Source organism: Antennarius striatus, chromosome 9 (genome assembly GCF_040054535.1).
Source record: "Antennarius striatus isolate MH-2024 chromosome 9, ASM4005453v1, whole genome shotgun sequence".
Lineage (NCBI taxonomy): Eukaryota > Metazoa > Chordata > Actinopteri > Lophiiformes > Antennariidae > Antennarius > Antennarius striatus.
The window spans coordinates 13,336,546-13,363,490 of NC_090784.1; the positions used below are offsets into that span (position 1 = coordinate 13,336,546).

General features: G+C 39.2%; 1 protein-coding gene across 1 annotated transcript; it reads right to left on the reverse strand.

Annotated features, from left to right (window-relative positions):
• Window positions 1-26,348, reverse strand: hdac9b (histone deacetylase 9b). Its single transcript, XM_068323549.1, has 11 exons — window positions 25,634-26,348; window positions 14,908-15,149; window positions 14,437-14,605; window positions 12,654-12,777; window positions 12,424-12,545; window positions 7,843-7,974; window positions 7,427-7,542; window positions 5,489-5,611; window positions 4,752-4,929; window positions 4,399-4,613; window positions 1-1,905 (listed from the first exon to the last, which is right to left on the reverse strand). The coding sequence occupies exons 1-11, from the start codon at window positions 25,740-25,742 to the stop codon at window positions 1,573-1,575; spliced, it is 1,863 nt and encodes a 620-aa protein (XP_068179650.1). The 5' UTR covers window positions 25,743-26,348; the 3' UTR covers window positions 1-1,572.
• Window positions 26,349-26,945: the final 597 nt, after the last annotated feature.

Here is a 26,945-nt window from a genome sequence, read left to right on the forward strand (position 1 = left end):
GTAAATGAACTTTATTTTAAAAAAGACAGAGTTTTCACACAAGGCAAAAAAGAGAAGAAATGCAAACAGCTATGAACAGACCACAGGACCACCGCTACCCCTCCACCAACCCACTGGCAGCAAAGGGATTTACTTTACAACCAAATCAAAGGAGCAATACAACAAGACCCACATTGTTCTGACTGTGTTTACTTGCACTAAAACATCAGACAATGTCAATGTACAGTATAAGACAGACTGTTTTGATTTTCACATGAATCCAAACACAGAACCTCATACTAGCATTTTCTAACATTTAGTAGTCAATGGTACAAATGAAACAGGAAGGTTTACAGCTATACATTTGATTTCACTTTAAGACAGACTATACATGTTGCAATGGGCACTTTCAGTGGAAAGCAGGCTTGAAAAAAAAAAGTCCAATCCAGGGGTTTTTTTTTATTGAAGTAACATCAAACCTGCATGTCGAGGTAAGCATGTCACTAGGGAATACAAAGGAAGCGATTCCCTTTAAAAGGGACTCCCTTAACCATATCCCCACTCACTTTGTAATTCGCCTTGACAGTAAATCAATTCTCAAGCTTGGCCCCTTGGACTCCTCCAACCCTAGGTCCTCCTCTCTCAACATTCCTGCACACATGAATCACTCCAAGTCCTGGCTTCTAGAAGGCATTTCCTGCCCAGCCCTCTCTCTCTTTCTCTCTGTCTGACTCCTCTGCTGAAAGCTGGGCAGGAACCCGTTGAGCTTTGATTTGAACCCAGAGGGAGAGAGGGAGGAGAGCGCAGCTTAACACAGAGTCCTAGATCTGGGACTGCTCCGAGAGAGAGACACGGAGACTCGGGGTGTGTCAGGAGACGCCTGCACACCCAAGCAGGGATTTAGTGTTTTATCCTTCAAATTGCTATACGAGCAGCAGACCATATTCCAATGGCAATAACGCTCCCGGGGCATAAATCTGCCCTGAGGGCTCATCCTCAGTGAGGATTTAAGGATACATTCTCTCTAAGGCAGATGTTCATTATTATTTCAGTTCAGAGAACATTTAACATGGAACATCATCACAGACAGTAGAGCGTTTCTTTAACTTACTGTGAGGACTTTATGACTCAAAGTGGAAGTGGATAGATGCGTTCAAATATTTCATGACAAAAATATACATAATGGGAACGCAAGGTGGCTCCTTAAAGGTCTGCACCTGTTCAACCTTTACTCTAAAAATCATCTTTGATGCTAAATCCACAGTTTATTTACATACGACTTTTTGTAAATTGAGCACACTGAAGACAACCAAAGCAGCTCCGAAAAAGAACGGTCCAAAATGTCTTCATAATATATACAAAGTGAAACAGTTATTTTACAGAGATCACTACACAAAGATCACAAACAGAAAGTCTTAGTGTGTGGGATAAGCTCAGCTGCTCTACTGTGCAATGGCTGCTGTGTGTGTGTGTGTGTGTGCGCGCGCGCGCGTGCACATGCGTGTGTGTGTTTCTGAACTGCAGGGAAGTGGATGTTGTAGAGACTTGTTTATCTATGAATGTTGCAAGTGTGTGATCTCATTGTATTCCCTTTCATATGACGGCTCTTATCACAAGTCTCCCTTTGACCTGGTGGAGATAGGTGCTCTGCTCTGACTCCAGGCTCTGATTGGTCAATGCCTCATCCTCGCTATCAGCTGGCTCCTCTTTAACCTTGATGACCCTGTAGTGAGCATCAGTCAGCTCACTGATTGACCCGCTGTTGTTGCGACTGCTCAACGTGTGCTTCCGGATGACTCCTCCAGGGGGCAGCCTGTCCTCCTGCATATCCGTCTGCTCTCTGTGCTGCTGCTCCTCCTGCTCCTCCTCAGATTCCTGCAGGTGTGCACTGGGCTGACGTAACTGTTCAATGGACTTGGACAACAGCTGCAAAACACATTGGCTCCACATTAATGAACATACCCTGCAGCCAATGATCTTTAACTATTAAACCTTTTATGAGAGTGAAACAAAATAGAACGTGTATGTATATTTTGAGGTTTCTAGCAGACAACAACAATAATGCAAACACACACAGAGTAATGATTTGTTTCACTAACCACATAATTAATCAAATTTTCTGCCCGCATCTTTATAAATAAATCACAATTGTGTCATATCTATATTAACACAGCACAGTTTTCAGACTGTTAAATTAGTAAATCATAAGTTTACACTGCCAAAAACCTCAGTAATCACAAAATTGGAGGAAAATAGTTCCAGCTAACAGTGTGAAGTACAATTAAAGCCACAAAAGCCACATTTCTTATTTGCATTTTCATGTCGATGAATCAGATTTGGCACTGTATTTTTGCCAACTGACTTGTGGAACAAAACACAGAACCTCTTAGTCTTGGAAAACAAACTTAAATAGAAATTGCAGGACGCTGGTGCATTACATGCCATATTTGTACTGACAACTACAATAATCTTTACCCACTAAAAAGGTTTAACTTAAATCATGTGAAAATGTCAAATAAACTGACATGATTTCTGACAAGTGGGTTCGGTGAACCACATTTATATGAAGTGTAGTGGTGGAATCAAATTTGTCGTTGTTCCTTTTTTTTTTTGCAAGTTAACAAAACTCAATAATAGTGGCTATCCTGCTTAGTGGATTAGTGTCAGTCTCTTGACTTTAATAAAAGACAGCAAGGAATGCAGAAACTCTTGTCTTTACTAAATCATAGATTTTTAGCCATAAACATCAGTTTCTGCAAACAGAGCCCCCAAAGGAGCATGGTAATGACTAGGCTCCCTGATGAGGGTATTAACACAACACATGGCACTGCTGGATGGAACTCAATCCACTCCAGAGGTATTAATTCACGTGCCTGTGATAAGACGTTAATGCATAGATAATGCACATACGTCATTTCACCAAATCTATTTTTGGTTGACCTTATGTTCCCTAAAAATGTATTCATCAAAAACAGAACCAATTCTACATCCGGATCAACAGGTTCCTCTGAAGCATAGGAAAAGGTTGAAAAGCTAAAAAAAAAAAATACATGTTTAAGTGAGTAAATGTTGGTAAATGCACAAAAAAGTTGTGAATTACGTCTTAGGGTAAACAGAGGCATGGCAAAGTCAGCCTGAAAAACACATACAATAAAAAATGGTGCCACGATTTGAGCACTAAACCACAAGAGGGCTCCAAGGACAGGACTGAGAAAAGCTTTCATCAGCTGGTAATCAACAACTATACATGTCTACCGAATGTAGGCCTTATATAAATATCCCTTCAGCTATAAGAATTAGCCTCCTTAGCCTGGAATTAGTAAGCACTGCTCATATCTCCTAAAATCCCCAAGCTCCTGTGAACTCCCATTAGCTCCCCCTGCTGTTGCAGGCACTTTAGGACGTTTAAAAACAAGCGTGCACAAGCCTCTGCTGGTAAATTAATTAGGGCAATGTTTCAGAGATCCCTCTCAATAAACACTGAAAGCTCATCCCTGATTAGAGACCATTTTTAACCTGCACTTAAAGAGGCTTTACTTGTGATCTCATTGGCCTGAGTGATCAAAGCAGGGCCGGTTCACTTGTTTCCAGACATGGTCCAGCAATTTTTCCAAAGCCCTTTTCTAACCAAACCTTTGCAGAGTTCTTTTATTAATAATAACAATAATGCCATTAAGTATTATTCCTGAGCAATTCAACTCCCCATGTTAATTCCTTATAATATTAATTCTAACAGGAACTCTGTTATGGCAACAGGTAGACATCCGCACTGTACAACTCAATAAGAGCCTATGGTGCTTTGTGCTTTTTATTACTTTTATGCCTATTCATTAGCATGCTCTAGAGTTGCTGTATGGTTCCCATGGCTCTTTCACGTCCAGCACTGGGACACATCAGTATGTGAGCGCACACAATGTTGCCTTTCACAGTGTCTGCCACCTCACACACGTCGCTCACCAGAATAATTACACTCTGTGTCTAGCAAGGTCACCTCGGCCAGCTAACAGAAACACAAATATTGCCACAGAGGAACAAAATGTATTCTGGGCACTCTTTCCTTCATTTGAACTTAGCTGAATTGAATTTCACAGAGTTAGCATGTGAACAGCAACTGATGCCTTAGGCTACGATAACAGAATTAGTGCTGAGGAAGCAGGTTTTCCTCCCATCTGAAGTCTGACAGAAGTTTTTTGCTTTACAGAAATTATCCAGGAAAAAGAGACAACAGCTGAGGTTTGTTAACTATAGGTACCACAGATACCTCCACAAAAGCAAAAAGTAGGTAAGCATTTGTGTGCTTAAGATTATTAAATGAGGCAAAAGTAAAATAAGACCTTGTGAGTATACAGAATACAGAATCCTGGGGAAAGCAATCTGAGAATCAAATATAGTCTCCCTTATTTATAAATGACATAATACCTTATTTATATGGACCTGCTGCTGGTACTGCTTCTGTTTCTCCAGGAAATGCTGGTGTTGTTGCTGGATGACAATTTGGGCCAGTGTGTTCTGGGGTAGTGGTGCAGACTGAGTCCTGTTCAACGGCCGGTGTTTTGGTAGTTTAGGCCGATTGCTGGAGGGCCGATCTTTCATGGCCAGAGGGGACTGAGGGTGAGATGGAGCCGAGCCTTGGCCTTGAAAAAGGAAAGAGTTATGTTTCTTAACACTGATGTAATAGGACATTTAAATTAGATTAACTAATAGATGCATTTATAGTGCACCAGTCTATAGGGTAGTAATTGAACAGAATGTAATGCTCAACATCAGGTTACCGGAAGAGAGCATCTTCTGCTTTCTCATCTGTTCCTTCTGGAGGAGGTGCTGGAGAAGGGCCTGATGACTGGGGCTCACTTTAGACTCAAGGCCTGTCTGAAGGGGCACAGGGCCCAGCAGGTGCCCAGGTAATCCATGCTTGATTTCTGTTGATCTGTCCTTAAATCCCATGGCAGCCTGAGACACCAGACAGAGATAATAAGACGACATTAAGCAGTCATTCATAACAATTTGTTGGAAATGTAAGGGTCCCATTCAATAAGACCAATTCATAAATATTAAATGTTTTTTTGCAAATGAAATTGGTTTTTGCACTGCAGTTAGAAATAGATTAGGTGATGTTGAAATCAAAATCCATCAATGGTTTGAAGTCACTGCTGACAAAAGGCTCTGTGGAATGTGACATAAAACTAAAAGATGATAGATCATGTGCTGTGTTATCAAGAGTAGCACATTAGTGGACTCTGCCTTTTTAAAGCTGTGATAAATGAGGTAATAAGGGAAGATAAGTGCATGCCTGACACAAGACACTCAAGAACAATATTTATGTAAAGGATATAAAATCATTCGAGGCCACAAGTTGATGACCTGTAGGTTTACTAAGATCTCAGACAGCCAGCTCATATGGGCTGAACAGAGTCTGACATCATAAAACCACTAAATTGATGAGTGGGTTATGATTGTATTTCATGTAAAACACACATTATATGAAAATTAAAAAAAAAAAACTACTCACGTTGATGGGTGAGGATGCAGTTGAAAGCCCAAAAGAGATGTTGGGTAAGGAGGGTGATGTGTACAAGTTCAACATGGACACAGAGCCCTCAGGTCGAAATAATCTCGGCTGTGAGGGCCATCTCTGCGTCAAACACATGAGACAGAGAAAAACAGAGTGATTTAGGAGGGGGTGACAGATTTAGGAATCCCACTATGGACAATTTCAAAAGGCAACACGAGCAGCGGCATAAATGTTAATGCACTATGACGAACAACAGCCCTCCTTGCAGCAGATGGAAAGGTATGATTTTTATTATACACGATATAAAAGAGTGGCAAGCAGAGGTTTCCTAGAGTGTGAATGGCACTAGCGAGGAAAAAGCGCTTTTCTTTTCTTTTTTCAAACCACTGAAAACTTCTAAATCTACCGCTCCACCCTCGGTTTTTCATTCTTCGATCAGCCTGCTGCCTGTTCTTACTCCCCGATCCCCACCCTCAGGCTACTCTCTCAGAGAACATCAGCACTGGGGCATACTTCCTGTACCCAACAGAGAAGTAGACCAGCATGTGGTTTAGAACAGCCATGTTTATCCTTCCAACCCCAACCAGTACTCAGTGACCTCTATGTGGATATCCGGCCCATATCTGACCCCAGGGACCCGTTCCCTCTGAAAAAGGATACCTAATGTAACGGTGCAAAAACATGCCTTGCTTTTGCTACAGGCATGAGGTCTACAGCCACCCCCAGAGTCCACCAGTGACTTTCAGGAGAGCAGTAGCCATTCTGTGTGTTTATGTTATTAGCATGTGGACGTCTTTGGCTACCAGTGCCTGGGATATCAATTAAAATCAGTTTGTCTGTCCCCATAAAGCCCAACCTCCAGCCTGCTGTCAGCGTATTTCTGCCCTCTCTGAGATGCTGGACATCCCCAGTAGATTTAATAGTGATGGTTAAAGAAAGCACAGCTGTTCTGTTAAGATTGTGCAGAGTTGTGTCATATCTGCCACCCTTTATAATGGTCTGCTTTGTGAGTTTTGTCCGAGGGGAGTTCTGGTCAGTCACTCAGCTGTGACTCTATTGGGAAACGCCTCAGAACGACTTGGAACAGGCGTGCCGCCAGTTCAATGACAGAAATACAGTGACAAGCCAAAAGCAATATCCAAGCCCAACTAAAGAGGTTTTTTTCCCTTGTTTTGCAAAAAATAAAAATGGATTGTTCAGTACATCTGGAATAAAAATGTTGGAGAGTAATGTTTGAGGATTGAATTACGACATTGATAGAGGACAGTCATTTTTCTGCATCGTCTTTACACAAGAAAACCAGGGGCAATGAGCCATGTGGGTCACGTTTTGCCTCTTAAACTCTTCTATCCATCCGTCCATTTTCGTGAAGACGCGATAATCATCTTGTCTACAGCCACTTAACTGCCTTGTAGGTCACAGATCTGTTACAGCCTATCCCAGCTTGCTAAAGTTGAGGGGCGAGGTACACTCTGGACAAGATGCCGGCTTATCGCAGGGTCACACAAGAGACAAACAAACACACACCCTTTGGATAATTTGGTGTGACCAATTCACCTAAGCTACATGTTTTTAGAGGTTGGAGGAAGCCAAACAGTTTGTAGAAAACCTCAGTGGTCATAGGGAGAACGTACAAACTTTACACAGAACGGAATTGAACCAGGAACCTTCTTGCTGTGAGGCAACAGCGCTGCCCACTGTGCCACTGCCTTTTAAACATCAGTGTAGGCAGATCTTTTCACTGGACCATAACAGACAGAAGACAAATGGTTGCTTTTATTGGTGCCAGCAGAAGGCTGGACAGGCATTTAGTGCTCTGATATAAAATTCTAGTTATTCTACTGATATCTGACTGATTTGTGTGCAGAATAACAAGAATTTTTATATTTCACTTTTCGGAAAATCAATAGCAGGGATGATGATTTATAACCATACCTCCGTTTTCGTGGTAGTAGGCAGGGAAGAGGGACCATTTTCAGCACCTAAGGCACTGGAGGCCCCTATGGGGGAGCTGGGGCCAGAGCCAGGGGCACTGTTGGTGGGCGTAGAGTCTACAAAACATCAAGGAGTTAGAAACCGTACGCACGTTCACATTCTGCACACAACACATACACAGAGGTTTGGCATAACAGCTGCAGGCTCTCAGCAGAATGTGTATGAGCCTGACTGCTAGATTTCAAAGGTCCTTCTTACATAAAGGTGAAATGACATAGTATGCTATTACACTGAAAAACAGCTTATTGTTATGCAGATCTAATAATAACACCAAAATAAAGGTTAACATTGTTTTCAGAAAAAGAAAAAAAAAATCGTGTGATAGAAAAGGCAATATGGCCAGCAGTTTTACATACCCATCAGCTCCAGAGCTCTCTTCTTGTAAGGAGTCATGATGTTCCCATCTCGTCTCTTGAGCATCGGGCTGCTCCTTCTTTCTGCTACCTTCTGCTTCAGTCTGGATCGTACCTTCAGGTTGGGCTCAGATGCTAAAAACATAAAGAACGTGTGGGGGTTTTTTCTCTTTTTTTCTCATAAGTCATTCATGTAGCCTGCATGGACGGAACATTGTGAAATAAAACAGAAACATCATAAAATAGGTGGAAACCAAAGCAGAAATAAAGAGACTATAAATCACTTTAAAAAAATAAGCAATGTTGTCACACTTCAACATGTTACAATTTCAGCTTCAGTGAAATTCAGAGCAGGTTTCGGATAAATTAAATGAGTCAGGTTTGGGCCCATTTCCACCTCATATGGACTAAATTATGTTGAGCAACACACAGGCCCTAAGTGAAATAGTCCGCTACCTGCCGCCCTGGTGACCACAGTCTGATACAGTAGCAGCAGTTAAACTAACACAAAAACATGGCAGATGTTTCAGGCTCTCCCAACGTCCCCTCCTCCTAATGCAAAACAGAGATACCCAAATACACAGTCCGAACACGCACACATGGCTTGGCCTGAGCTGATCCTGTCTTAAAAATCCAGGCCACCAGTGTTGATAGAAATACTGACATATTTTTCTTCACAATAGAAAAATTGCTTTCAAATATTTTAATAGTCATCAATGACAGATTTAAGGATATTTAATAAAAACCTTCTTTGTCCAAAACTGATTTACTGAGATGTTTACTCTTCCTTACTGCATGAACACAAAGCTGATTTTAGTGATACTGAATGTAAAAGTTAAATTAGAAAAGAAAAGGCTATTATACAGTATTGTACACTGTAATGATAACTTATTTATTTTATTATTGTTATATAAAAATAAACTGTGGTCAAGGAACATATAAGATGTGTCGCTCAAAGTTCCATATGTTCTTAATTTTCCTTGGACTTTTGGTAATGAAACATACCACACATGGCGTGACTATTGTGCAATATAGCACAGTCCCACACTAATAGATCTCTTGCATAAATAATCAGCATGTTATAATGACAAAAACAAGATGACATTCAATTGAATGTCAATTAAAACATTTTTTAAATTGAAATAACCTCTGAGTCATGAAAAGTAATTACATGTACAGCCCTGGAATTGATAAAATAAGACAATGTCTTATTACTACAAAAAACATTTTATTAAAAGATTTAAGGTATGGGTAATGAAATAATTTTAAATAACATATGAATCAGTTACTTCAGGGTAAATAAATGCTATTGTGTCTGACTGTTGGGTCGTGCTTCAGTTTTGTCACAGTGACAGCGACTCAGTAGGTCAACATGTCTAATGCAGAGACTTCTTATCAACCTTCAGGACACAGAATTCCACCGTTTACACTCTGAAATAACCACATAGAAAGGATGATGTGGTCTTTTGAATGAAAATCAGTTTAGTTATATGACAACCCAGTTTCTATAATTTAGTTCAGCTCAAACATAAAATAGGTCCTTTGCGATGTGTACAACATATGGCTATACGCATTGAAGTGGGCTATGACGTAGGATCGCTTCAGCGAGGAGGAGAGAGGAGGCATTGCGATGGGGGCACAGCTACAAGAGCAGGCCAGATGCTGCTATTTCTGGCTTTTGTCAAAAGCAGCAAAACCTTCTTCTTTAATATGAGGTGCAGACCTCTAATCCTGCGGGTGTGAGGTAGAATGAAAGAGTGAGACAGGAAGAAAGGAGGCAGGAGAGATAAATGGAGAGAAAACGCTCTTGGGAGTCGTATGAATCTGCTTCACGCCCTGCTGCCTTGATTGCTTTCTATTTTTACACACTGCTGCCACCAAGCTACGCATCCCAATTGGTCGCCACAGGAACACCAGACAGCATCATGGGAACAAACACTTTCTCGCTGGTCTCCATGGAAAAAAATGCTCTGGTGCGCAGTGCAACAGGCAGCCGGGAAGGCAGCAGCAAAGCATATACACCAAACACCTGGGCCACCTCTGCTGCTGCTTCTCAGTTAATGAAAACATACAGTAATGGCTGCAATATACTATAGTCATAAATCAATCACCTTATTGCATCTGAAGGTGCTGCAGGGCTAGTGGCTTTGCAAGTCAATGTGTTATGCTATCTTTACTCAATCTGAATTTTAACACCACTGCTGTCAATGCGAGTGCCTGTGTCCATTACAGCTTGGATTTGGACAGATGGCTGTGTGGAAAACTGGGCCTGCTATGCATTTTACATTCTGGTTTAAACTGATGATGAATTTACACGAATCATTTAATACACATTGGTGGTTGTACTTTCAACAAAAGATATCAACATCTAGAAATTAATCACTGTAAGATCAATCCCATTATTAATGTTTCTGACAAACGCCATTGTATCTTTCCTCACAAAAGTTATTTGCCAGGAGCTTTATAAATTTACCTTTGCAGGATTAGTCTGAGAATCTTTCCTGCACCTGCTGCATGCACACATTTGATAACTGGGTCAAGACCAGAGAGGTTGCTGCACTTCTTACTGCTAATCTGCAACTATTCTTGTCACAGACTGTCGCATGCCCTGTGTCCAATCTATTCTAGTCCCTGGAAGTGAAACAAAGAGGATGAATCCCAAGTAAACAAGTTAATCATTTGAACTTCTTAAATGACTGAGTAAAAAATAAAGCCAAGGGCATCACATCTTGTTTATGTCTTTGATAGGAAATCTGATAAAAATCAAAGCACAGACTGTTTATTTCGTGGGATATTTGGAGAATGAGAGAATTTTTTGATTCTTCTGTTCAAGTAAATATAAATTCCTAAAGGTTTTTTGAATTCAATTGTAATTGCTTCCCCCCCACCCCAATTTTGTCATCCACCAACCTACAACCAAGTATATCATACAATATATTTTACATTCACAACATGGGCCTCATTGCGAACATCAGCCCCTTGGCCTAGTAAAGTAGTAGAAAGCCCGACGTGGAGCACTTGAGTCATCTCCACTTTGTTTTGAAAAAGCTATCTTTGCTTAAACAAACAGGCCTATCGAGGTTCATCCAGCCTGCACCTCTTAACCCAGAAAAACCTGCCAATCAGCTATCGGTGACAACCAGTGGCTCAAGGAACAACACAACCTTTGTGTGTTCCCCTCGGGTGCCAAGCGCTTAGAGGATTTAAATGAAGACAGACAGGAAGTGGGGGAGGAATGACCGGACAGGAAATGACCACATATAGATTTGGGAATCCAAAGAGCAAGAAATAGTTTAATCAACAGTCAGGCACAGAAATAGGTCCTTGATTCAGCCGTGGATTCAAGACTGTTGTGTTTAAAACAGCAGATCTTGAAAGTCTATTCATCCACTCATTTGTTAGTAACAATCTTTTTGAATCCACAATAAAAGTAAACAATGTTGCCTCAAATGTGATTTTAAACTGGTTCTAACTGGCTATTACATGATTAAGGCAGTTATCATAGGGTTCTGAAGGCATGAATCAAAGATGTAAATATATATATAAGATGTATTTCTCAGTTCTGTAGATGATATGACTCAAACAGAAAACACTAAATAAACCCTGATAAAGTGTTCATTTACTTTTATTTACTTCTGTGACTTTATTTACCAGGTATAATTCCTTTACCTGATCTCAAAATTGTGTGTACATACAACCTGACAGACCTGTAGTTAAACAACTCAAGAAGTATAATTGCTTTCCAGTGTAAGTAAAAGAGACACAGTGGGGAAAAGAACATAATGTAATTTGGTGACCTCATTGTAGAATTATGAAGTTTTCAGCTCAGTGAGCACATTTTCTCATGCAAACGAAGAGGCAGGAATTACTTGTATTTACACAGCCATCCCCAAAGGGTCCCTTTAACTTTAAACCAACAAACCTGAGCTGCTTTTTGGTGGGAACCTGTATCTTTTCAAAATAGGTTTTCAAGCCAATAACTCAGGAGAAATTAATGTGCTCTAATTCTTCCATTTACCACTTATCAGTTCAAAGGGGCTTTGGAACAAGTTAATTATTGTAGCAAAGGAACAAACAGAGTTTGTTCTTAAAAATGGCAAAGCAATTTCAGTACAAATAGCAGCAATTATCGTAACATTTAAACTTGTGAAGTGAAAGCTAAAAGTTAAGATCTGTTCAAATGTTGTTTTTTTTAGTATAATCCCAGTAGGAACAAAGGAGATTTTTAGTTGCTTTCCTGGACGTGTCACTTCTCATGAAATTTTTCCGCTTGAGTCCTGGAGGGACAAACAGTGGTGATGGCTATACTAGGTTCATAATAAGTCTCACTGATGTTATTAGGAGGTCATCAGCAACCTGACAAAATACTAAGTGAATACACGAACCTCTTGACTGACAAGGGTTCTAAAATATGTTTGATTTACTGTATTAACAAACTAAAGAAGTAAAAGCACATTTACTAATAGAAGTCAGCATATAAAGACCACCAGTGACATCTTTTAACTTACCATTTTCCTCTGTAAATTTATGTGTGTATTTGCATTTTTATGTCTCTAGTGCCAGAGTGTATGCAAATGAACAAACCTGTCTTCCTCAAGGGGAAGTCGTCCTTGCTCTCCATGGGTGAAGGCAGCATATACTGACAAGTGGGGGATGTGCCATCCAGAGGCGGAGAGCTCTGGTCCAGTGATGTGTGGTGAGAGGACCTGATTAAGAGAAATCAATACAACAGCATAGATTATGCTTCTATCGGATCTGAATGTAATCTGCATTTATGTCCTATGTGTCTGTCTGAAACAACAGAAAATACATACGTGTACCACAGTTTCTGGTGGTGGATCAAAGACTGATGGACCCCATTGCTGGCAGGCTCCTTTGCCGTTTTGCTTAACAGAAACTCTTGGAGTTTCTGCTTCACCTCGGTACTGGCCACCGCACCTGTGAGACCAAAAGACCGAACCAAAGGGATTGAGGTTACCCTAGGGCTATGACTCATGACATAGCAATGCCTATTCTTTCATTTTACTGTCCTATATGAGTTACTGTTTCTGTTTTTTAAATTTTTCTTCAGAGTGAGCTTTATCATCGAGACTAGAGCAACCAAAACTAGTGTAGGAAGATCTCCCTCTAGTGGTCCATATTTTTCATATATATACATATATATATATATATATATATACACATATATATATATATATATATATACGTATATATATATGTATATACATATATATATATTCTGTGTGTGTGTGTGTGTGTGTGTGTGTGTGTGTGTGTGTGTGTGTGTGTGTGTGTGTGTGTGTGTGTGTGTGTGTGTGTGTGTGTGTGTGTGTGTGTTTGCTTTTTTCAACCTGTCAATGTAATACTGCAGAGGGATTTTTTTTCCCACTGGAGGGTTACAGTGTTAGGGTACAGCTTCAAGTTACCCAACCTGACAAGTCATAAATCTAGTCTATTATTAGATAGAAGAAAAAACAGAAATGAAATATTATATCTGAAGTTATTTCCACTGTGCTAAAGACAGACATTTTCTCTTGTACTCTAAAAGCATAGCTGACACTGACCAACTTTTGTCATCATTTGTTTGTACAGGTTAGATTGCATGCCCTCCTCAACATCATATTGTTGTTTACTTCTCTTTATCAAATAATGAAAGTAAATTTAACTTTGAAATTCCCCTTGTTTCCAGCCATCTTCCGGGATAGCTCAATTAGCAAAAATTGATGTAATGCAACTATTACAATTCTGTCCAAAATAAAATATATGAACTTTCAACCTTACTGCAATAATGGCAAAAATCTGAATCTACTAAGACTTTTTTTGACTTTTCAGTTATTTTTACTATTTTATTTCAGTTTTCTCAGTATTTTTATTTCAGTATTTTTCTGGCAACTTTTTTCCACAAGTAACAAATTTCAAATAAATAAATTCAAATACATGCTTTCCTAAATTTAAGATTTGATTTCACCAAGATGATCCATTTGTGTATACATCCATGAAAATCACACACAGATGAAACAAGACAACTGACATGAAACACATAAGAAGATGAGGCAAGATAAGATACATTTCTCACTTGTCCTCTACTTGTGTATACATAATGGTCATATAAAATATATTTGCCTATGATTGGTAGTGATATAAGTTTAAATGAAGTACCTTATTTCTATAATTAGTATTATGATAAAATCATAGAGTTTGCACAGAGACAGCCGGTGTAAAGTCCTTCAAAGAGCTATTTTTTAATTTGATTTCTTTTTCATCTTTCACTTGAATAACAAAGTTGAGCCATTACTTCTATCTTCATGAGTCAATACACAAGTAACTGTGCTCCATCTGAAGTTAAAAAAAATAATGAGAACAGACAATGGAGTCATTTCTCTATAAAATTTACACCCAGCAAACTTGAAATTCCAGCTGTTAAATCCATATAATGCTAAGGTCCTATTTTAATATCATGTATTAAAAAACAAGAGAAAAAAATTGTGAGGGTTATGGTCTTGGGCCCCCTGCTCTCCTTTGCCTCAGGCCCTCTAAGTGCCTAATTCCACCCCTGATGATAAGGAGATGGTAATGATGATGGTGTCGAGCTCTTACTCTCTCTGGAGCGCTCCTTGCCCCTGAGGATCAGGCTGGAAACATGCTGCTCTCGTCGATGCCTCTCCTGCTCCTTCTCCTGCTGGTTCTGCTGCTGCTGCTGTTCCAGACGGCGCTCCTTCTCTGCAAGTTCCTGCTGCTGTTTCATGGCCTGGAGCTCTTGCTGGAGCTGAGAAATAGACAGGCTTCAAGTCAGCACATATGAACACATCTATTTTTAAAAAGCCCTAGCTTTGTGAAGATTCTATTTTGCTGTGACGGACTTTTTGCTTTCGGCCATAAAAACAAACCCGTGCTGATCTTTAATGTATGGCTCAAGATGATGCTGTGCTGAGTTGTGTTCTTTTCTGTTATATCGTGCTGTGTCGTGCTCTTCTGCTGAACACTGTACAGCATTTTGTGCTGTATACTGTGGTGCTGGACTACGTCGCTGTGTACACTGCTGCCTCTATACGAGTGTCCAAAGCTAACCTTGAGGTGCTCCTGAAGCTGAGCTTGGTGCTGACGGGTCAACTTCTCATGCTGTTTCTGGAACTCGCTGATTAATAACTGTTTCTGGATCTGTTGCTGCTTCTGGATGAGGAGGAGCTCCTGCTGCAGCTGCCTCTCCCACAGCCCTGGGTCCGATCCTGGCCCCAGCATCCTCAGATCAGTGCGAAGATCCAACGGAGACAAGGGGTCTACAGCCAATGGCACGTCTGGCTTAATGTCCACTGAGGTCCACAGAGGGGAAAGAAGAAAATAAAAAGAGAGATTTGTCATTTCATTTAATTACAATTTACTTCTATAAATCAAATCTCGTAAAAGACATTTTGTATAGTGTTGCAGGACAAACATGTTATTAAAGGGAGGAGTTGAAACCTCCGATTCTATAATAGTATAGAATTGTTAGAATAGTAATAACAGTTTCTATAAACAAACTTAACTTCGGATAACAACCAGCGAAGAGTCTCCTCAGAGCAGCTGTATAACAGACTCAATGGAGTTTTGACACAAAATGTTAAATAATAATAGTTTTTACACCATAAAACCTGCTTATTTAGTTCAACAACAGTGGTTTAACAAAACCAATTACTGAATGTGATTATATCATTTAAATGTATTAATTAAAAATGTAGACATAAAAGAAATTAACACTGCTAATTCAACAAATTGAGCTTCATTTAACTTAAGTACAACAAATAGAAACAAACCATCGTTCATAACTACTGATCCCGAGTCACCAGTTCATATTTACTGCTTGTGTTTGAAACTGTGGGACAAAACTCAAGCAGTTAGAGCAAAGCCATAGAGAGAACATTTGAACTCCACATAGAAAGGCCCCCAATGCCCTTTCAGAACCCGGAGTGTTAGTACACTCAAAAAAATAATACTGTATGTTACCTAATTCATTCAGTGAAACATTTTTACACTTACAAATATTGAGTAGATATGAAAGCTCTCAAGTCTGTTAAAACAAAACCTGAGTCATGAGTAAAATCTAAGTAAAATTTTCTAGTATGTCTGAACGAATTGATTTGGTTCAATTATCTACACAAATTGAGTAAATGTAACTGAATTTGGGGGGGGTCGCACCCCAAAATGAGGGGGGACGGCACCTTGCTCAAGGGCGCCTTGGCAGTGGCTGGGAGGTGACCCGACACCTCCCACCACCAGCTCACACTCTGAGGGATGTCCTGGCAGGAGCTGGATTTGAGCCACCGATGGCTGTGCGATCCATATTCAAGACATCTGCTCTACTGCTAAGCCACTGCCAGAGTGAGTGACCAGCACCCCAAAATCCTAAAAAGGCGGAATCGGTTCCCTTCTGTTTACTTGATGTAATCTGTGAGTCAAATAATACTTTATTTTAAGTAAGTAAACTTAATTTACATGTGTCTATTTCACACAAATATTCCTGTTGGAGTTTTATGAATTAATTTTGATGTAGTCAAATCAAATACTCATCATGATGATATTCAGAATTTTATTGAGCATGCATAACTATATATTGCTGTCACATTTACTAGGTCCTTGAATCATTTTTTAGAGTGTAGTTCTCAACATACAAACGTTCGACTTCCAAACATTAGGAGATACAAAAAAAAACGTGCATGGCTGTATCCGACTATTCTAATGCAGTTCCCACTCTGCCACAATTGCCACCGAGCAGCAGGGGTGCATTCACGCTTGTTCAACACTCTTCTCTCCATCTTCTTGTTGTTTGCATCCCAGAGCGTCAGGCTTCTACATTGGATACTTTACTGATTTTGTTCCTGTTTTGTTTTTTGTTTTTTTTAATTTTAAAAATTTATCATGGATGATAAATGAAAGGCTAGTACAGATAGTGGTAGTGGTGACGATGACAAGTGATGACAACTCTATGATGACAACTCTGCCTCTCACCAATACTCACCCCCCTCCTCTTCCTTTGCTCTAAAGGTAAGCTACATGCTATATTCTACAGTACCATACAGTGAATCGTCAACATCAACAGCTCATTTTGGCTGTTGTTTATCATGGAACACTGGTAAAGTGTTCCATGAAGTGTTTTCTTCTTCCTCTTTTTCTTCTTCTCCTCAAAGATTAAATTATAAGGAGAGAAATCTTACCGTAAACTAATCTCAATTCTAAGAAAATGCATGAATCGTGAGTGACGCTTAACAGTAGGTAATGGAACTATACAAACATATTTTAATATGATTATATGTTTCTATTCTTATTTATTGTACAATAACATGATATTATGGCTTTTAATGGTTTTCTAGTGATTTTAAGAGTCCAATATTTGTGGCAGACAGACGTAAAGTCTCGTATGTCGTCGTCTCATCTTGAACCGCTCATTCTGCACGGGGGTTACTGGGGTTGCTAGGGGCTAAGATGATGTTATTTGTTTTCATTCTGATTATTGTATAGTGACATTATATTATGCTTTTAACAGTTTTCTAGTGATTTTACAATTCCAATATTTGTGATAGGCAGATGTAAATTCGAGTGAAACCTGATTTTTATTTTCTATGTATTTTTATGAGAACTGATGTATAATTGAGAATGACTTAACTCAAACAACATGTAGCTGTATTTTATTTCATTGTGTTGTTTTTGTGTCCTGTAATTGTTTCTGGTAAGTCTTAGGGAATTGTACTTTCATATTTAGAGCAGTAATGACATTAAAATGACCTCAAATGGCGATTATAGATCGACATTTACAGAATAATGACATACAAACAATTCAACTTACGAGCAATCTCTCGGTACCAATTGTGTTCGTATGTTGAGTTTAATTGAGAGAATATAAAATAAATTTAAAATAAAATAAATAGAAACTTTAATTAACCAATATAACAATCAAGAATGATATTTTTTATAAAAAAGCACAGTACATTTAGGATCAGATTTTAGTAATGCAAATGAGTGTCTCCCTAAGTTGTTTGACTTCACATCTTTTATTTAGATATACTGATTTAATAAAATGCTTCACAGTGTATTAGAACATCAAGCACTTCCCCAAATAAAAGATTGAAAACAACATTAGTTCATCAGCCTGGAACCCATGTGCTTGTGAATGCATGTTCCTGTGATCTCTCCATCTCTGTTCTTGAGTTCAACAATGGTTGCACATCAGTAAGAACTACTTTTATCTTTGGACTACCTCCATTATAAGTAATTGCCAGATAAAACATGAGAGGGCATCTCTTTGGTCTCCAAGCTCTATATATAGGTTGTTCCACAGAGAATAAGAACACAAGAAACAGGGTTACTTCAGCTCTTCGGGTTTTTTTTAGAGAGGATGATCACTGTTTTGAACAGTGTTTTTCTGTTTTTGGTCTCATCCACGTTCCTAAATTTAATTAAATTGGTGCTACAGTATAAAAGGATTTTCCCTTCACCGCTAAATCTTTTGACCAATTTAACATACTAAGTGCAGCATTTAGGATCATATTTGAGTAATGACCAAATAAAATATATATTTTTAAAATAATAACTAAAATACATATTTTTCATGCTGCTCAAGATGTGATAATCGTAGACACACAATGACCAGGTCGTATGATGTCTCTTTAGAAATGAGTGACATTTCCAAACCAATTTAAAAATCCATTGACTGGAGGGAGATTTATTAAGTCCATTCACAGCTTTAATCTTTTTAAGGGTCACATTCAATGGAACAAAAACGTGCAAATTTACTGCATACCAGCATGACATAAAACTGACACAATACAATGGATGCGTTCAAATAAATAACCTTGTATTTGTCCTGCTATGCATTTATCCTAATTAACTAAAGTAATATGCCGAAAAGGAGTTAAACCTTCCAAGAGGAGAAGTGTTAGACCACAGTAGCAATCAATTAGATTCAATGCTCTGTGATGCTGTGAAGCTCACTAGTGCCCATTTGTTTTGTCCTGTACCCTGCTTTTTTTATTACCATTATTCCATGTGTATGCGGCGGTGATGATTATAAATAGAAACATAAAAGCAAGTGCCGCAATCCTGGTCTGTGACAACCCCCACACCCTAGTATCCACCACCCTAACTTGCCGCTGCCATAGCAACGCTGGCAACGTAATTATGTCTCCCCATCCTGCAGATATCGAGTCTCACTGCATGTCATCTTCTGCCTACAGTAGCAATGTGACATGTTGACTATTATATCAGCCTTACAGCTCTTATATAAGGATGGAGTCCCCAGCAGAGAACACAGAGAGAAAGCATTTGAAAAGCCTTCAACAGTCACAGACATACTGTGGAGATTCAGTGATAACCTAAATCTTGTTCAATGTGCAAGACAGGTAATGGGGAATCCCATGCTGTAATTTGTCTCTCTGTGTTCTAAAAACAGCTCCAATCAAATGACAGAAGAGGTCAGCAGCTCCACAGGCGCCAGGAACAGGCACCTGTAGAGCAGATCCTTCTTTCCTGACAGAGAATATTAATCATAGCTTGTAAGTACTTGACAAAGGACTCTTTTGTTGCGGGCAAGGTTCCAGGGGCAGCCATGTAGCTGTGAACCATTGAAGAGCTCAGCGAGCTAGACAGCCTTAGTGCTACTTTTGCCTAATGGACCTAAATATAGCAACAAAAAAACATCTGCTGCCTGGAAGAATTCACCACTGCGATATCTAATTAATATCATGTTTCATTCTTTACCCTCACTGTGACTGACATTAAGGATATCTACTTTGATCAAAACATCACACCGGGTTTAACTGGGGAAGGAGATAGAGGAGGGTGAATGCCCAAGCCAACTTTCATAAGCGAGTCTGTATGAAATACCCCTCGAGGAAACTGCAACACCCTAATGCGCTTGTTCTGCTTTTGCCCACTGTGTCTGCAAGCATAGAATGACAATGCTGAAGGAGCATAATAAGTTTCTAAATGTAGGTAGCACTGTTCTAGCTCTCCTGAAGTCCTGATTCACTTCAACTTCAAACTCTATTCTCCGCTCTGATTGAAGTTAAAAGTTAAAGTAAAATTGCACCTCTGACAATGTACTTTTCTCAGCCACAGAATACACTGGTATTATATCAAAATTACATCAGATATATCTTTTGCCAAACACACTGTGTAGTACTGAAATATGATGTTTCTGTGCTACAAAAATACAGGCAGAGGAGAATACGGAACCACCAGTAACTAGGGCTAAATATAAATTCTTTTCTGAGCAGGGTCTTAATATAGACAATGTGTGAAAGACTGTCACAGTTGCGAGGCCGCCTGCTCAATTTAACATAGGCAAAAATAAAAGCGCAGTGCTGCATTTATGTAACTTTCGGGTCACTTTTGAAATGATCGCTCTCAAAGAAGAGTGTGTCACTTCTGGTTCAGTGGCCTTATAGTGTCATTGGCATGGTATCATACTTTATTTGGGTAAAAATGAGGTGTCATTTTATTGGTGGAAAGTTCACAGAAGTGTCTAGAGGCACTGGTAAACAGGAGATTTATGAATGACAGCTCCCGAATTTGTTTTTAGCACAAGTCGGCGGCAAGCACCCTGCCCCATGCCCAAATTCCTCCCTGTGGAGGGCCCACCAAGGGGGAACAGGGTGACTGATGGCCTATGGCCACACTCCCATTCCAGTGTTGTACTGCTAGTGTCCCCAAAGTGTTTATTTCTATAACCAATCTTCCTCTCATCCGCCTTTGCAGAGCTTAGATTGACAATCTGAGCCTTAATTTGAGATGTTGGATGGCTGTCTTTTTTTTGCCTCAAGCCACATTAGCAGGTTTCCCACTCTAAAAAGAAAACAGACACACATCACTAGTCACATTACTTTAACTGATGAGGAGTCTTCAACACAGACTTTTATAATGAACAAAATATCACTATAAATGTTACTACCCAAGCGGGTTTGAATACCAGTTTTAAAAAGCACCCTGCCATTAAAATGACATCTGTCTTATCTCACAAGTTCACAGTTTCAAACAGTTTCAAAACTAGTAATTAACAGTGTAAACCTCAGCCACTAAATATAGATGTAGCTGCTATTCTTAACATTAACGTTTTATTTTGAAGGTAAAGTACATTGTGGTCTGACTGATGAATACTAATCACATTCAGACATCATCAAAACAAGTTGTGCCATAATACCATGTCAAACATGCTGTTTTTAGCATTAACGGGTAGAGCTGGACTTTTCATTAAATGTGCCCTGCAGAGTTTCACTATGTACAAACAAAGACTATGTTTACATTCATTCATTTATCCATATTAACATACAGACTTAAAAATAACTATTTAAATACAGCATTGTATATAAACATGTTTGCAAGCTTGTAATCTTCTCCCTCCCCTTATTTGATGGTGGATTGCAAAATATCTCAGTACATAAAATGCCATCCATTCATCGGTGTGCTAGCATGACACAATTGGTAGGGCCGTATTCCATGTCACCAATGAGGTGAACAATAGAGGGCCAACAAGGATAGAGTTGTGCTTTTTTTTCTTTTTTTTCTTTATTATTAGAAGAAATATCCAAAACATCACCAAAATAGAAATTGAGAGTTACTCTATCTATCTATCTATCTATCTATCTATCTATCTATCTATCTATCTATCTATCTATCTATCTATCTATCTATCTATCTATCTACTCATTAACACCCAAAGAATCTACTCATTAACACCCAAAGAACCTGTGTCCCATGTTCCTTCCATGAAACACATGAGTGTGACTCAAGAGATTCTCTAACCAAGACATTTTTTTTTAAACTTCAATTTTTTATCTTGTAAAAATTTTTTTTACATCAGCAGTTTGTTTGTTGGACTATTGTTCTATGTTTGTATTTCAATGATTAATATGATTGAGCCAGGCTGCCCCCGTTCACTAAGATGAATTAAGATAAAACATACTTTATTGATCCCAAACTGGGAAATTTACAATTCAGTTTATCTTGAGCATAATATGCTATAAATGAGCAAAAAAAAACATTTTTATGCTTTTGAATATGGAAAACAAACAATTACAAACAGCGAAGATTCTGACGGGAACTGTACTGTGAGCTGTGAGTCTGCTGATGTTATAGCTCCCATTTTTATCATTACAACAGATGCTGGTGGCCGCCAACAGGAGGCTCACAATCAAGAGAGAATACAGTATATCATTGCAGCTATCCTTACCACTATTGTTGAAGTCCAGAAAAATATGTGATACTTCAGCATTCCAAAATTACTTCAGACAGGGTAGAGTAACGGCTCATCTGACTGTCAAACTCAAAACATTACATCCAAGATGGAAGCCTTACAGCGGGCAGGCAGCTCCGTCTAATGAGATCCAGGATGGAGACATTTTCAGAGAAATCTTTAAAACAGTGCAGCTTAAAGACTGCTGAGTGCCACTGGACTTAAACTGATGAACACAAATCATGAGACTGGAATTGACAAAGAGATCATTCTGCATGTTCTGCGAGAGTTTGATGTAACATGGAGTCACAGAAAGGACTTCAACTAAGTGGATTGCTGTTTTCGCAGGTGCTTTTCAAGTGTTAAATTTGGCATTCCGCTTTGATCTTGCTGTTTCAAATTGTTGAAACTATTTCTAAATGAAACTTCAGGAAATCAGTGGCTTAACACCAACTTGTAGTAAACATTTCTCTCGGCTGAAGAGTTTATACCATAGTATATAAGAAATCAGCATTCCATACAGTAACATATAATTTAGCTTGATGTTACTTTTAGACCTGTTGGCTGAAATAGCTGTGGCAAGTTTGTTTTTTTTTATGGCGGAGTTGTATTGGCAACATTTATGTAAAAACGTGAATCAATCTTCTCCTCTTTCTTTTTTGCATTCTAAGTATTGTGTGTGTGTGTCCATATACAACCTTGTCCGCCCATGCATGCGTGTGTGCGTGTGTGTGTGTGTGTGTGTGTGTGTGTGTGTGTGTGTGAACATAGGAGGTAGCTTACAAGTGGGTGAGCAGTTGGCTTTGGCGCATGCTATAACACACTTGTCACTTGTGCTGAGGGCATCTTAACCCTCATGTGTTGCTGTCCACAAACCAACATTGTAATTTGTGTATGTAATTCATTAATGACAGATCAGTTTTGGCAATATAGATAACAGCACACTTTGTGTTTACACCGACATGTTGAATATCGCATGTGTTTAGAGAGCACTAGAGATAGTCACTGATCTCAATTCCCTGTCTGACAGTATAAATAGAACCAGAGATACTGAAGATGTTGGAGGGCAAAAAAAGCTGATGCTTGGGACTGCAATGTGGTGCTGGATCTCTCATTAAGTGCCTTGTTATTTTCAGCAGCTGGCATGTCTAAAGCAAGAAACAGGTTATTTTTAAGACTCAGGCTCGTCCCTGCAGCTGAGCCAGAGCTGCGGCTTGCAGGCTATTCACTAACAAAGAGAGCCGAGCTGAACCACCGCAGGCCTTTTACTGAGGGGAGCCAGGAGTCCAGTCATCTCCTGTCATGCCAGCAAAACATAAAACAACATAAGCTGAATTTTTATCCAGGCAGAGACAAGGTGGAAATCCAGGAAACTGCAGGTGATAATTGCCACATCCAGCTGTCAAAATTTTTAATTATTATCCTAGTCTCTGTTGACTACATTGAAGTCAGAGCATACGATCAATAAAATTCTCAATCAATCATTTATGGAGCAGCAGCAGATTGCCACCGGAAGGAAGAATCTCATAATATTGCAGATGATGGACAAGCACAAACAGTAACTTTTCTATGTATTTAAAAAAAAGTGAATAATGTTCCAATAACATTTCTGCTTACTCTTACTATTACCTACAGTTTAAAAATACTTATTCTGATAATGAGAAACTGAGAGAGTAAGAAAGAAAATCTCATATTCATCATTTGTATTATTTTGTTTCATGTCTTTGGAGTTGAGCACATCCAACACACAGAGAGGCAGCCTGAATGAAAACATTGGATACTGAGAAGAGGACTTGAAAGGTGCAGTAGTTATTGTCTGTGAGAGTCCCTATTGATGGGGCTTGTGTAAGATTTTACATAATATTTAGCATTCATATTGGAGAGCCCATCTGAGGGCTGTTATGTCAGAACTTTTATGTTACTGGCACGAATCAGAATAAAAATTTGATTATTTTGTGTTCCACTTGAAATATAACAGGAGAGAAGGACCTTTGTGTATAATGTCAAGAACACATTTAAAAAACAAGAGCAAATAACCCATCAAGCAGACATAAGGATCCTTCACAAACAATTTTTGCGACAATAATCTCATATTTTAAACTGTTAATTTAAAGATCAGAATACAGTCATCCTAAACCAGGGTCCGTCTTAAAGGTAATTAGTCTGCTTTACCAATGATAAATAGTGACGTATAATAAAACCACACAGTCACACTGGAATAGAATTTCACATAGACAGTATTTGTCAGTATGAAGTGAATAATGTCAGAGAACAAATTAAACGGGTAGAATTCTCTATAAATATCTGTTCCAATCCGCTGTTATATTAGGAGCATGCCGAGATGGAATGATAACGCACAGACGCCTAATCTTAGCAGGCTAATGCCATAAGCTGAAAATAACTCACCTAAGAATAGCTGACCCACAGAATAAGCAAGGATCCTGAATTCAGGCTCTTGGTATATCTGTTGTTTGTTTCTGCGGCCATGACTTAAGACAAAACTAGAGCCCTGATGCTTGATAGTCAAATTATTCTGTTATTATTCTCTATTGACAGAGATGGAACATGTCATCCACGTACCTTAATTTTAAATGTCCTCGCATTTAGCTGACTGCCTCTGGATGATTCAATTTTCAATGCTGAATTCATACTAACAGTACAGTTTTGTTTTTTTCTGAGGAGGGAGGGAGTTCTTGATGAAAGATTTTTGGATTTGTTTGTAACAAACAGTGTGTCTAATATTGAGAACATCTTTAATAGTTAACTTTACGTTAGTTCCTCTATTATTACTAAGTGACACTGCACAATACACCTACTCTGTAGTTGAACTAATTTCAGTCAACAGTTTCCTCATCTTATCTATAGCGACGTGCTGAAAAAGATGGTGTGACTCATCTCCAGACAATACATTGAATAGATGTTACTCATACTGATGTCAGCCAAGTGCCCTTCAATTCAATTCTCTGGTCAAAAATAGAACAGTTATTGTGCGTGTTAAATGTTAAGAGAGAAACCTTTTAGTTGTCCCATCAGCATTTTTGTCATAGTCCTTCCTGTTCCCTAAAAAGTACCCGCTGATATGGTATGTTGCAACACAGTAGTGTCTTTCATGTTGACAGTGACTCATTTCATCCAAATAAAGCATGGGAATATTGTTAAAGCATTTCCTCATCTTAAGTCACAAAACATGCAAATGCTAAATAGTAAACAGCATTGTTGAACTATTTTGGAAGCATTATTGACACAAATTGTGAAAGGCAAACCATGAAGCTGGGTTTACCATCACAGAAGATAAATACCTTGATTCAGGAAGAAGTGCCTGATCCTACCACGCTGCTGTTCTTAGGCGCTTTGAGTTCGTTTTTCACACAGAATGAGAGACCGGCTGAGCGCAAAGAGTTGAGAGTATGTGAGAGAGGGAGAAGGGAACAGAGTGAATGTGTGCGAGAGAGGCACAGAAGAAGAGGGGAGGCAGGAACAGATTCAGGGATTCGGGAGAATAAAATGAAAAGAAGGAAATGAGGGATAAAAAAAATAAATAAAAATAAAAAAAGATTCCTCAAGAGTTGTAGGAGCACCAGGTTGTGTGATCACCTGAGTTGTTCACGTTGTGCATCGTGCTCTGTCTGGGGAAATGCTGGTGTCCAACGTGCCGTTCTGTTGTGGAGAAACTTGACTCGCCCTCGTAAATTGTCTGCAGCATACTCCACTCAGCGCTCAGGTCTCATTGCAAGCTTTGCGTTTCCTGTCACCAACAGCCACCCCTCAGCCACTCAGAGGAGAGACCACGATAACAGGCAACTCTCTCCCTTCCTCTGCCTCCTCCTCTGATACACCAGCCTCACTGAAGAGCAACAGCACAAACAGCAAGCCTTCTCTCCGCTGAGCCGCTGCCTTCACAAACCCCTGGTCAAAATGCTAAGTTTTACAGAAGAGGACAAGACCAGCTTTTTTTTTTTTTTTTTTTTTTGTTATCTGTCTCTCTCTATCTCTAGCAAATCTGTGGCTGTTTTACTCACAGCAAAATGTCTGTTCAAGCGTAGGAGAAAAATTGTAAAGCCGACTTGCTATGAAAGCTGTGTACTGAGCACTGAGCACCTCTCAGAGGCAGTAATGCAAAGCCAGGAAGGGAGCAAGCTTCATTTGCATGTGAATCAACAACTGCATGGCCCACAGGTGACAGAAATAGAACAATGGCCAGCCCTGGCTAAAAATAGGTCAGGCGAGGCGCAGGGATTGGAGCAGCATTGATGCGTTTAAAAATACCACACCAAACACAGCTGTCTTCTTCAACTCCTGCCAGAAGGCATGTCTCCTGACTCGCTCTCTGCAGATGGAGGCTTGATCCCCCACCCCCCACTCTCTTTCTCTCTCTATATATATATATATATATATATATTATGATTTCTTGAACCAGTCTCTCTCACTCACTCTATTTATGTCTACATTTTGTTCTCTGAGGTACATGGGTGGAACGATCCACCTACAAAAGCCTCATGTGAAGTTTACCTTCATGCATCGTGTTACATCATCAATCTGGAAAAAAAATCTGACTCCTAATACATTAAAAAAAAATTTTTTAGAATTCTTGACATTTAGTGAAATATCATCCATAATGGATAGAAAATAACAGAAGTTAGTTAAAAAAAAAGAAAAATAGTGTGAAAATATAAATGTAATGTAAAGCAACTCAGCCAAGGAACACTGCTCATTTAATACCATAATCTTGCTGCATTAGCTTAGCCTACATGTAGGGTTCAGTGTGTATCCAGGGCAGTGCTGCTACTCAGGCAGGAAACATGCTTTCACTTACAGCCAAAGAAGCTAAGATGCTATAAGATCATCATCGCAGTAACGTAAACATGTATTTATAGATTAATATACTGTGTGTGTGTGTGTGTGTGTG

Coding starts and splice junctions, on each gene's coding strand:
- hdac9b (XM_068323549.1), bottom strand. CDS start 25,742: ATGCTGCAGACAATTTACGAGGGCGAGTCAAGTTTCTCCACAACAGAA. Junction 12,546..12,653: donor CACCAGAAACTGTGGTACAC/GTATGTATTTTC, acceptor TCTCTTAATCAG/GTCCTCTCACCACACATCAC. Junction 7,543..7,842: donor GAGAGCTCTGGAGCTGATGG/GTATGTAAAACT, acceptor GATGTTTTGTAG/ACTCTACGCCCACCAACAGT.